The sequence below is a fragment of the Plecotus auritus genome, assembly GCF_963455305.1.
Source record: "Plecotus auritus genome assembly, chromosome: 6".
NCBI classification, from domain to species: Eukaryota; Metazoa; Chordata; class Mammalia; order Chiroptera; family Vespertilionidae; genus Plecotus; species Plecotus auritus.
The window spans coordinates 44,874,003-44,887,096 of record NC_137773.1 but is presented as its reverse complement, the minus strand read 5'-3'; the positions used below and the strand labels follow the sequence as shown (position 1 = coordinate 44,887,096).

The 13,094-nt window shown below is 44.8% G+C and overlaps 2 protein-coding genes across 2 annotated transcripts in view; one reads left to right on the top strand and one right to left on the bottom strand.

Annotated features, from left to right (window-relative positions):
* Nucleotides 1-10,715, bottom strand: part of ABHD18 (abhydrolase domain containing 18) — a 53,913-nt gene extending 43,198 nt beyond the window's left edge. The window contains exon 1 of the mRNA XM_080676780.1: nucleotides 10,491-10,715. The gene's annotated coding sequence lies outside the window, so the exon portion shown is untranslated. The remainder of the gene's footprint in view (nucleotides 1-10,490) is intronic.
* A 144-nt stretch (nucleotides 10,716-10,859) lies between these two features.
* Nucleotides 10,860-13,094, top strand: part of MFSD8 (major facilitator superfamily domain containing 8) — a 34,712-nt gene continuing 32,477 nt past the window's right edge. The window contains exon 1 of the mRNA XM_080676772.1: nucleotides 10,860-11,022. Within this exon, the coding sequence (XP_080532898.1) occupies nucleotides 10,958-11,022 (65 nt within the window). The 5' untranslated portion in view covers nucleotides 10,860-10,957. The remainder of the gene's footprint in view (nucleotides 11,023-13,094) is intronic.

Sequence of the window (13,094 nt, the reverse complement as noted above, 5' to 3'; positions counted from 1 at the left end):
TTAAGTTCCAGGCCCAGAAAAGCAGCAAAACCAGACAAGTAACACCAATGCTGACCTCAGGACCAGCTGCATTGCATAATGACCCCCTGCCCTAGCACCCACCAATCAATCAGTGGAGATCCCAACCCTGAAAGGAATAATCTTTTGAGATCCTCCCCTGGGACATCACCTAAGATTTCCACCCTTAAAAGCTTTTGGGTCCTAGCTTGTTTGGCTCAGTGGATAGAGCACTGGCCTGCAGACTGAAGAGTTGTGGGTTCAATTCTCGTCAAGGGCATATACCTCGGTTGCAGGCTTGATCCATGTGGAGGCAACCAATCCATGTGTCTAACTTCGATGTTCTTCTCTCTGTGTCTCTCCCCCTCCCTTTCACTCTCTCTAAAAATCAATGGGGAAAATATCCTGGGGTGAGGATTAACAAACAAAAAGCTCTTGGGAAGGAGGACTGTTGGGTGCACAGCTCCTTGGATGCCCTTCATTAGATGAAGACATGAGAAGTCATAGGCATATATAGGAGAGACTTTATTGTAGACCAAGTAGCCATTGCTATTATAGGGGCCATCAGACAAAATCATTCTTCAATGTAGCCCTACAAAGCAGTCCAGCACTAGCTGGTCAGTGACAACTTACATACACACTCAAACAAAAGAGGCCTTGCGTCAATTAGTGATACACACTCAAATAGAAGAGGCCTCATGCCAATTCGTGACATTTGTGGTATACTATGTAAAAAAAACCTAAAATGCTGTGTGTCTGGTCGTCCGGTTGGCCATTCAGCCAATCAAAGGGTAATATGCTAATGATATGCTAAGGCCGCTCAACCGCTTGCTATGATGTGCACTGACCACCAGGGATAGACGCTCTCACCAATAGGTTAACTTGCTGCTGGGGTCTGGCAGATCAGGACTGAGTGAGATGGGCTGGACACGCCCTGGAGCCTTCCCGTGGTACCTTCCCAGCTGGCCAACCTCCTGCGTCCCTCCCCGGCCCCAATCATGCACTGGTGGGGTCCCTCAGCTTGGCCCGCGCCTTCTCGCAATCCGGCCTGAGGGGCACGCCCTCCCCAGTGAACAAATTTCGTGCACCAGGCCTCTAGTCTATGCTAATAATAGATTAGGGCCATCACGACCAGACGGACGACCGGTCCAGGCGGGAGCTCTGCGCAGGTGCGGGAAAGTGGAGTTCGGGCGGAAACGGCCCTAGCGCGTGTGGCCGGGTGGCCTAGGAGGCCGTGCAGATGGACGAACTGCACTGGACAGCACCGGCGGGCTGCACAGAGGGCCGCAGAGGTACAGAGCTGTTAAGGCAGTAGCCCACTGGGTCAGCGAGGCTGGGGTGCCAGGTAGGCCCAGGTCCTCAGGCGCTGCCAGGGAAGCATGGCCGTCCAGAGTGGGAGAAAAAGCCCTTCTTTCTGGAAGAATGCGGATGGTTTAAACGTGCATAGAGAAACTGCAGCGGTGCTGACATGGCTATGTCAGTTCCCTGAGCCACCTGTCGGTGCCCGACCGCAGGCTTCACTATGGGGCAGAGGCCCGGATGTGGGCCAGGACGTGGCCTTGGCAGCCAGGCTCATCCCCGGCGTCGCCTCAGCGTCATGACTTCACAACGTCATCCACAAGTGGCCATCGCTGTTGGTCTGTGGGCCCTGGTGAGCCGGCACCGCGCATGCTCAGGGCAGCGCTCTCTGTGTTTCCGTTGAAAGGACACCATATGTGATGGGTGCTGTTGATTCCTTAAGGTTGAAATGGGGCAGCTTGAACTTGCTTACAACGTGATCTTTTCTCCGTATTTTACCACACAGTCTTCTCGGGCTCAGGGAACTGGCAGCCACTGGAGCACCAGCTTGGCCATCCCACACAGCCAGACCCCACCAGGAAGCAGAGAAATGCCAAAGCCCCAATGGAACCCATCACAAAACAGACCCCAGTTCACATACCGGAGCGGAAACAAGAAAACTGTGGCACCTGTTGGACCTCAGCTGGGACTGTGTCCATGGGTCTGTCTGCAGGGTTCCTGCACCATGGTTGTGGCACAATGGCCGAGGAAGCTCTGCAAGCCTTGATTCTGGAGTTACGGATCTTAGCAAATAGGCAGGTGCACAAAGGTGGAGTCAAAAATAGCAAGGTTAGACTGTGTGTGAGTGTGTGCATTTATATACATACATGCCCATTTCCCCCAGTCTTTTTCTGAGCTGTTTGAGTGCATGCTCTACACATGACAGTATGCCCAGATACTCCCCTGTGTATTTGCCAAAAGCAGACACTCCTACATTCTCCACCCAACCACGTGAGGAAATCTCCATTCAAATGGTATTAAGGTTCAGTTCACAGACCCCATTTGAATTCTGACAACTGTGTCAACAATGTTCCCCACTCTCCATCCCAGGATCCCATCCACCTAGGATGGGTCCTCTGTCATTCCTGTCCATGACAGTTTTTCAGTTTTAATTAAAAAACCATAGGCTTTTGCCCTAAAAATAATAATAATAATAAATAAATAAATAAAAATACAGAAAGACCCGCTGGCATTTCGAGTTAGGAGCCAGCGGTCCCGGATTGTGAGAGGGTGCAGGCCAGGCTGAGTGACACTCCTGCCCCGTGCACAAATTTTGTGTACCAGGCCACTATTATTAATATAAACAGGTTACGTAAGGTTGCGCTTATGCAGTACGTATACTGCTACTGAGTCATTGCCCTCATACCTGTGTAAGGCAAAGAGGCCTTTCACCTAATACTACTACTGTATCCTCGCCTGCATGCATACGTATGGCAAATTGGCCTTGATCATCGATAGTACTCTGATTAGGATTCCCATGAGGATCTATGCACTCTCCTTCCTCAGAGCTCACCTGCGCCTTTCCCCTCCCCATCCTCTCAGACCTGTCACCTGGACCTTCCTCACTTCTAAGCTCCTAGGGCCCTTCCTCCTTTGCCTCTATAACTTATTTCCTAAACCCATTCCTTCTATTAATTATTTATTCTACCGCTGTGATTTTATAAATAAACTAGAGGCCTGGTGCATGAGATTCATGCACTGGGGGTGGGGTGGAGGGTGAGGGTTGTCCTTCAGCCCAGCCTGCACCCTCTTGCAGTTCAGGACCAGGACCCCTGGGTCGCCTAAGACCATCGGAAAACACAGATATTTATTTACATTACGATTCATAACAGTAGCAAAATTACAGTTATGAAGTAGCAACAAAAATAATTTTATGGTTGGGGGTCACCACAACACGAGGAACTGTATTAAAGGGTCACGGCATTAGAAAGGTTGAGAACCACTGTTCTAGAGCATAAGGAAAGACAATTCTAAGAGATGATTGATGCTTTTAATTATTTTACTCCTCGGGTCATTCTGGGTTTAAAAAAAAAAAGCACTAGTACATTTTGTGTACATTTATTAAACTGCAGTAGAACAGTGAATGTCATGATAACACAGGACTTCATTGTCTTTTGGGAGTATTACAGGCCACTTATTTTCTCTACAGTGTCAGGAAAAGGAAGGGGTCAATGTCTTCCTCTGCAACATCTACGGCATCAATGGCTATAAGCAGATTCCATGTTAGTGTTAGAAAGAACCCCCCAGAGAAACCAAGATGGCGGCATAGGTAAGCACCTAAACTGCTGCCTCGCACAACAATTTAAAAACTACAACTAAAAGAATGGACACCATCCAGAACCACAGGAAAGCTGGCTGAGTGGAAATTCTACAACTAGAAGGAAAGAGAAAAGCTCACAGAAATTGGAGGTACGGCAAAGGGTCTTTGTGCGTGCAGAGAGGAAGGGCGGCTGAGAGCCTGGCTGACTTTCTCTGGCGGGAGGGGAAGGAAGCCCCCCTGACTGCACTGAACCCCAGTTCTGACTGCACTGAACCCCAGTTCCGGGCGAAACCCCGTGGACCCAGGCTCATACAGGGGGAGTCTGGACTGTCAGGTAGAGAGAAAGGCACCTGGAGACGCAGAGACCCAGGGGAGCCCCGGTGTGCAGGGGTCTGGAGGCGCGCACGCCAGTGCGCACAAAGACGGCGGAGGTTTCCACAGGCTTTCCCTAGCAGAAGGGAGTCGGGAGCTCCTGACTGCACTGAGCCCCAGTTCTAACTGCACTGGACCCCAGTTCCAGGCGAGCCCCTGGGGACCCACGCTCTTGCGGGGGGAATCTGGACTCTTGGGCGGAGACTCAGGAGCCGGGGAAGGCAGAGGTCTGGAGGTGTGCGCGGGCGCAAGGACAAGGCTGACGGGAAGCCAAGACTGTCTGCTCCGCCCTCAGACTCCACCCCATCCAAGCTGAGCAATTTGGCAAGTCTAATCCTATAAGGCTGTCTCCAGCACCGAACTTCTCCCAGCATAGACACAGCTGATCCTCACTACCAACTGGCCTGGAGGTCAATTCCTCCCAGTGATACCAACAACAATCAAGACTTAACTACAACAAGGCTGTACACACAGTCCACAAAGGGGTACACCAAGAGTATCCACCTCAGGTTAACAGGGGAGGCAAATCCACTGGGCCATATAGGAAACCTAGCACACAAAGCTCCCCTACCAACTCAGGGAAGCAGTGAAAATGCGGCAACAAAGAAACATATCACAAACGAAAGAAATGGAGGAAAGCAAACGACTGGATATAGAATTCAAAACCACGGTTATAAGGCTTTTCAAGAATATCCTAGAAAAGGCCGATAAATATAACGAGACCCTCGAAGATATGAAAAAGGACCAACTAGAAATTAAACATACACTGACTGAAATAAAAAATATTATACAGAGACCCAACAACAGACTAGAGGAACACAAGAATCAAGTCAAAATTTGAAATACAAAGAAGCAAAAAACACTCAGCCGGTAAAGCAAAAAGAAAAAAATATCCAAAAAGTTTAAGATAGTGTAAGAAGCATCTGGGACAACTTCAAGTGTACCAACATCCGAATTATGGGGGTGCCAGAAGAAGAGAGAGAGCAAGATACTGAAAACCTATTTGAAGAAATAATGACTGAAAACTTGCCCCACCTGGTGAAAGAAATAGACTTACAAGTCCAGGAAGCGCACAGAACCCCAAACAAAAGGAATCCAAAGAGGACCACACCAAGACACATCATAATTTAAATGCCAAGAGCAAAAGACAAAGAGAGAATATTAAAAGCAGCAAGAGCCAATACCGGTTTGGCTCAGTGGAAAGAGCGTCGGCCTGCGGACTGAAAGGTCCCGGGTTCGATTCCGGTCAAGGGCATGTACCTTGGTTGCGGGCACATCCTCAGTGGGAGGTGTGCAGGAGGCAGCTGATCGATGTTTCTCTCTCATCGATGTTTCTAGCTCTCTATCCCTCTCCCTTCCTCTCTGTGAAATATCAATAAAATATATTTAAAAAAAAAAAAAAAGCAGCAAGAGAAAAACAGTTAATTACCTACAAGGGAGCACCAATATGATTGTCAGCTGATTTCTCAACAGAAACTATGCAGGCCAGACGGGAGTGGCAAGAAATTTTCGAAGTGATTAATAGCAAGAACCTACAACCAAGAGTACTCTACCCAGCAAAGCTATCATTCAGAATTGAAGGGCAGATAAAGAGCTTCACAGATAAGAAAAAGCTAAAGGAGTTCATCACCACCAAACCAGTATTATATGAAATGCTGAAAGGTATTCTTAAAGAAGAGGAAGAAGAAAAAGGTAAAGATAAAAATTATGAACAACAAATACATATCTATCAACAAGCGAACCTAAAAATCAAGTGAATTAAAAACCTGAGGAACAGCCCTGACTGGTTTGGCTCAGTGGATAGAGCATCGGCTTGCGGACTGAAAGGTCCCAGGTTCGATTCTGGTCAAGGGCATGTACCTTGGTTGCGGGCACATCCCCAGTAGGGAGTGTGCAGGAGGCAGCTGATCGATGTTTCTCTCTCATCGATGTTTCTAACTCTCTATCCCTCTCTCTTCCTCTCTGTAAAAAATCAATAAAATATATTAAAAAAAAAAAAAATAAAAATAAAATAAAAAAAAAAAAAAATAAAAACCTGAGGAACAGAATAATCTGGTGAATATAATAGAATCAGGGGCATAGAAAGGGAGTGGACTGATAATTCTCAGGGGGAAAGGGGTATGAGGGGGTTTAGGAAGAGACTGAACAAAAATCATACACCTATGGATGAGGACAGTGGGGGGGAGGTAAGGGCAGAAGGTGGGGTGGGAAAGGGGTGGAGGGGAGCTATGGGGGGAAAAAGGAGAAACAATTGTAATAATCTGAATAAAGATTTATTTAATAAAAAAATAAAAATAAAAGAAAGACAAAAAAAAAAAGAAAGAACCCCAAATTACAGCACTCACATTTCACAGTAAGAAGTGCTAAACTGGTTATGAGATATCCCATTTTCCTTGGCACTATTCTTCTAGGTTGGTAATAGATAAAAACAAGACAAACATATGAAAGTAGAAAGTTTGCCCTAGCCGATTTGGCTCAATGGATAGAGCACACAGCTGTGGACCAAAGGCTCCTGGGTTCAATTTCAGTGAAGGGCATGTACCTCTGTTGCAGGCTCCTCCCTGGTCCAGGCCCTGGTTGGGATGCGTGCAGGAGGGAAGCAATTAATGTGTTTTTCTCACATCAATATTTCTCTCTGTCTTTCCCTCTTTTCCACTCTCTCTGGGAAAATATCCTCGGGTGAGGATTAAAAAAAAAAAGCACCCGAATGCTTTTAAAAAAGTAGAAAGTTGTACCTGGCCAGTGTTACTCAGTGGTTGCGCATCTACCTTTAAACCATGAGGTCATGGTCATGGTTGATTCCCAGTCAGGGCACATGCCCAGGTTGCCGGCTGGATCCCCAGTGGTAGGCTAGCAGGAGGCAACTGATTACTCTCTCATCATTGATGTCTCTATCTCTCTCCCTTTCCCTTCCTCTCTGAAATGTATATCTATCTATCCATCTATTTTTTCTAGGACACCCAGTTTTCTTTAATCATTTTTTGGGGGGAAAAGACGCCACACTTCTACCACTTAAGAGAAACATTTTTTATCACCATAGAAGTCTTTTTTTTTTTTCCCCTCCACTTATCATTCCATAAATTCATAGGGAATGGGTTCCAGCAACTCAGGCTCCTTTCCTTTGGTTCTGACAAAGTGTGCTTCTCTGGATGGAGCAGGCTGAAGCTTCAGTTGAACCCAGGTACCTTTCCCTTTGACTTCCTTCTTTTTCTGATAATTTTCCTTCACACGTTTCAGGAAGCTATCTTGGTTCTCAGAGTGCTTAATATGCTCAATACGTACATAAATTCTTTCGGCAAGATGTTGCCTTTAACTTTTTTGTTCACAACAATGCCCACTGCATGCTGGGTAGCATTTGTGGGACATTCCTTTTTGAACAATGCCCATTCCCTTGATGTCCATAATATCACCTTGTAGATTCGCACGTATGTGGCCAAAGGAACAACTCCATATTTTCTAAAAGGCCTAGAGAACATATAGCAGGTACCTCTCCTCTTTCCTTTTGTGTTAGTCATTTTCACAAATTACTGGAATATGGAGGTTCCGGCCGAAAGGCTAAAAATATATATATTTTTAAAAGCAGAAAGTTGCAAGGGAAATGGGAAAGAACCTGAGTGCACTGAACTCTTCTAATATTTTGTAAAGTACTATAAAATTTAGTTATTTTTAATTTTCAACCCTATACTAGAAAAGCCAGCCTTCCAGATCACTTTAATTCCATGTAATATAGGCCATAAGAGAGCACTCCAGAGGTAAGGCAGAGGTGGGGTGGGGTAGGGTGGGGTGGGGTGGGGTGGGGGGTTGGCAGGGTGGAGATTAAGCAAAGAACTAATATGTCTATATGCATAACCCAAGGACACAGACCATAGTGTGGTGAAGGCCTGGGGGGTGGGGTGGAGGAGGTCAATGGGGGGAAGGGGACATCTGTAATACTATCAACAATAAAGATAAATTTTTTTAAAAAAGAGTTAGTACTCCAAATCTAGAGCCAGTATATCCCTTGCTGAAAACACCTAACTTAACAAGGAACAGAAAATAAACCAAACACGCATAACTTACTATAGTTTGGTTCTGGAGTTTGGGTTTACACAGATCTTTTTAAGTCCCATTTCAGTCCCAAGAACAATGTAAAAAGATCAGGTTTTCTGGGACATCCTTTCTAGGTAGGGCTTAGTGCTATCCAGTGCACCATGAAGAGATAATACTCCAAGCCCAGGGTAAAGATAACTTCAATTTATCAAATGGAGGCACCATCTGGAGCCATACCAGATACTTAAAGCCACCACATCAGACTAGTGTGACACCGGCGAGCTTCTACAGAAATAGGACCCACTGTTGAAGTATGTATCAAGCCAAACTGACATAATTGCTTCTTATACTTTTAAATAGCCAAGGAGACAAGGAAAAACAAAGTGAAACAAAAATAGAAATTCTTGTACAGTGCCAAGGAATGAAAAGTCTTTCCTAAAAATGAGCACTATTGCTAAAGTGGTACTCAAAAGCTCTTTTGCCATCTAGTATTTTTATCTCCTATCACTCTGGTACTTAAGCATTTAAACAATGCAATCCTAATTTTTTTTCTGGACTTTTATCCTCATATAGTTGATACATATCTCAAAGGCATAAATGAATTTTAAAAAATACCACAATATACAACTTTACTCCAAAAAAATGCAAACCTAATTTTTATCTTGTAACTTTACTTTTAAATCACATATTTTCAATACAAGTAACAAAAAATGTTTTTAGATAACCCAGATATCCACTATTAAAATCTACTAACCTCCACCAATTCAATTCTTTTAATCTTATACAAGAGAAGAGCAGGTAAATTGGAAACTTAACTGTTCATTTGTTTAGTGGGGTGAGTATCTATTTTAAGCAGTCATCTAAGGAAACTCATCAGATGGATTGTCTCAACCTATGTGAAACATTCAGCAAATAATCTAATAGCTTTTCAAACCTAGCTCCACTTTTCCATGGGCTTTTACAAATATTTACTTAGTTTGGGTGCTGTGTGTATTACTAAGAAATAATATTTTCTTCCTTTTTTTGTTTAAATTGGTACAATACAGTTTATTTAGATTTCACAAGGCTTACATGCACTACATTCCATGTACTTTTGTGGTCTCAAGTCATCACTTGGAGGCAGCAATGGAAAATATCAGAGCTAGTTCTTCCACTAGCTATGTGACCTTGAGTAAGTCACCTTAGCCTGTAAAAGGGAAATAACACCTGGCCTAATACATAATAGCAAATTATTTCATATATAAAAATTGATTACTTGTTCTGATATATTTTAAGAGATACTGGAAAAGATTCTTCTTCACATTTTTTTCCCCCACAGGAAGGCTGGCAGTGAAAAGCACAGGCTTTACAATCAGGAGTCCTGTATTTCTTAGATTCTAGCTCCCTTGCTTATTAGCTCCCTAGGCAAATTACTTAATCTCCATGCTTTCCAGTTCCTTGCATGCTTGAGACAATCCCACCTCGGAGGATTGTAAGGGTGAAATGAGGTAATTCTAGAAGCATTCATTCAACTAGCAAACATTCTGCTTGGTTTAATATTGGTTAAAAATCCCTTTGTAAAACACACACACACACAGAGGCCATACATTGTACTAGATTCAGGGATTAAACAAGAAGCTGATGATACAGTAAAGTAATATTACAGGGGAAAAAAAAAACAAGAAAAAAACCCCACCAATTATTTTACATACGTACTTTCTTGGAGCCAATCATAGGAATCTGATATGTCTCTGTGGGCTGTTAACAAACAAATTTGCAAGACTGAATCCAAGTACAAAATGTCAGTTCTGGATTCAAAGAAGATTAATTCCGAACTAATAGAAAACACATTTCAAATTTCGCTGTTCACCAGCGGAATGTGTCTGACAGGATACACCAAAGGTCACAGACAAGACAAAAATCAGAATAGATGGCATATACCACGCAACCTATAACAACACAGGGTCTGGCAATAGGATAAGTGTTCATAAATATTGGTTGAAAAGAACTGAATTTGCTCCAACTCTGCCACTACCACACCGAATGACTCTGGGTAAGTTATTAACTTCTCTGGACCTTAGGTCTATGTAAAATAGAAATGTGTCATAGGGCATGAGAATGTATTAGTACTAATAAAGCAGTACAATTTTCCTTGTGATGAAGAGCTGGTCATTGCTTAGATGCTGCTGTGCTTTTTCTAACCCCCAGGTTACAGCAGCAGGCTCTGCCGAAGACCCCAGTGGGGTGCGGATCCGGGAATCAGGTTAGCTGGGGCTGGACCCCATCTACGCCCTAAGTAGGCAGTTAGCCAAACCAGAAAAAGGGCGCGCAGTCACTTTCAACTCCCACGGGGGTAAAGAACTAATATGTCTATATGCATAACCCCACCTCGCCCTGCGCCCCAGACCCCGGCCTAGCCCTGCGCCGACTCCGGGGTCTCCAGCCAGTCCCTGACTCCTGGCACGTATGCCGCGCGTCGAGGCGCTCGGGAGCGTGGCCCCGACCGGCGACTTACTGGCCGTTCAGCGGGCACCTGCAGTCCAGTCGACGAGTCTCCCAACACCGCACTGCCCGTCTCCCGGGACTCGCCTCGCGTCCGAGCTCCGACCGCAGCGCCAGCAGCCTTTCCAGGAACTCGGGAGCTCGGCTAGGGACCAGAGCCCCGGGAAACCCAAGGACCTGGGCGGGGTGGCCGTTTGGACACGCCCAGCACTCTCCTCCGCTGGCCTCCACGCGGTGGCGGAACCCGAGAGGCGCAGACCCGCGGAGGAGGACTGGGACATAGGGCCCCGCCCCTGGCTCCTGTCGCCCCGCCCCGAGCCCCGCGTGATCCCAACGCTGACCGGGGGCGCTCCGCCAACTGTTGGCCTTCGGGCGCGCACGCGCACTCGCTGGATTGGTTTGCCCGCATCAGTGTAGGATGTGAAAGCGCCGGAGGTGTCGCGAGAATTAGCCTCTCACCTCCTAGCGAGCGCGGTAACTATGGCGGGCCTGGGGGTCCAGGCTGAGCAGGAGCCGCTCTTAGGCGACCGCACACCCGGAAGCAGGTGAGCGGATGCGGGGGAAGGCACCCTAACCTTCCTGCACTATTGGGACTAGCCCCTTCACCGGCGTCAGCCATACTGGGCAGAAGAGGAGGGGCCGGAGGGGGGGGGGGCCCAGGGCGGCAGGTGACTCGTGACCGGAAGATGATCTCCCACCGCCTTGGAGTGGGGAGTCGGAGCGTGAGCCCGCGGGTCCCGGTGATGGTGTCAGAGAAAGTCAAAGGGCCTTCGCACGTTCACTCCGCAGGTGCAGCCTCCAAGTCATTCGGCACTTGGCCTTTTAAAGAGCTCAGCCCTTCACACATTTCACAATAATTCCGACATGATGGTTTTCATTGTTACCTGAACACACAGCTCTTAGTATTGACCTAATTGCTGGATTCTTTGTTAGCAAGTGACCCGTCTGAAATGGGTTCACCGTCGTCCTATGCCAAATATATAAAGACTACTTTTTTATTTTTAGCATTTAGGAGATGAAGTGTACTTTGACCCTTAATTATAAGGTTATTTTGCTCCTACTTTGTAGACAGTAATTCAGAATTGTTAGTTTATCTCTTACTGTGCAATTAAGTATGCATTTTTGCCTTTAGGAAAATGGAGTTAAGTATTTTATATTTGAAATAATAGTTAAAATCAAGTAAATTAATACACAATTAAATTAAAGCTGTCTACGTTAATTATTGCTCATTTGTGTTTCTTAAGCACCAAACCTTATTTTAACCACTCTGAAACTCTTTGGAAAATGTCTTTCTCTGGTCTCTGATTTACTAAACAATACATGTAATGTAATTTTATCTTGAGATTACAGTTCATATCAATGTTGAAATGTTGTAATGGAGTGATGTTCTTGGCCTATTGAGACATTTTGGACTATTTCCTATTCTGATTTATTATACACTGCTATACTTTAAAGTTTCATGTGTTTTTTAGTGTTTTGACCATTTTGTTCTTATTTATTTTTAATAAATCTTTAGTGTTCAGATTATTACAATTGTTCCTCTTTTTTCCCCCCATAGTTACCCTCCACCCAGTTCCCACCCCACCTTCTGCCCTTACCCCCCTCACCCCAAACACACACACTGTCCTCATCCATAGGTGAATGATTTTGGTCCAGTCTCGTCCCACACCCCCCACACCCCATTCCTCCTGAGAATTGTCAGTCCACTCCCTTTCTATGCCCCTGATTCTATTATATTCACCAGTTTATTCTGTCCCTCAGATTTTTAATTCACTTGATTTTTAGGTTCACTTGTTGATAGACAGGTATTTGTTGTTCATAATTTTTATCTTTACCTTTTTCTTCTTCCTCTTTTTAAAGAATACCTTTCAGCATTTCATATAATACTGGATTGGCGGTGATGAACTCCTTTAGCTTTTTCTTATCTGTGAATCTCTTTATCTGACCTTTAATTCTGAATTATAGCTTTGCTGGGTAGAGTAATCTCGGTTGTAGGTTTTTGCTTTTCATCACTTTGAATATTTCTTGCCACTCCCGTCTGGCCTGCATAGTTTCTGTTGAGAAATCAGCTGACAATCATATGGTGCTCCCTTGTAGGTAATTAACTGTTTTTCTCTTGCTGCTTTTAATATTCTCTCTTTGTCTTTTGCTCTTGGCATTTAATTATGATGTGTCTTGGTGTGGTTCTCTTTGGATTCCTTTTGTTTGGGTTTCTGTGTGCTTCCTGGACTTGTAAGTCTATTTCTTTCACCAGGTGGGGCAAGTTTTCAGTCATTATTTCTTCAAATAGGTTTTCAGTATCTTTCTCTCTCTCTTCTTCTGGCACCCCCATAATTCGGATGTTAGTACGCTTGAAGTTGTACCAGAGGCTCCTTACACTATCTTCATATTTTTGGATTCTTTTTTCTTTTTGCTTTTCTAGTTGAGTGTTTTTTGCTTCTTGTATTTCAAATCTTTGACTTGATTCTTGCGATCCTCTAGTCTGCTGTTGGATCTCTGTATGTTATTTTTTATTTCAATCGGTGTATGCTTAATTTCTAGTTGGTCCTTTTTCATATCCTCGAGGGTCTCACTGAATTTATCGGCCTTTTCTAGAAAATTCTTGAAAAACCTTATA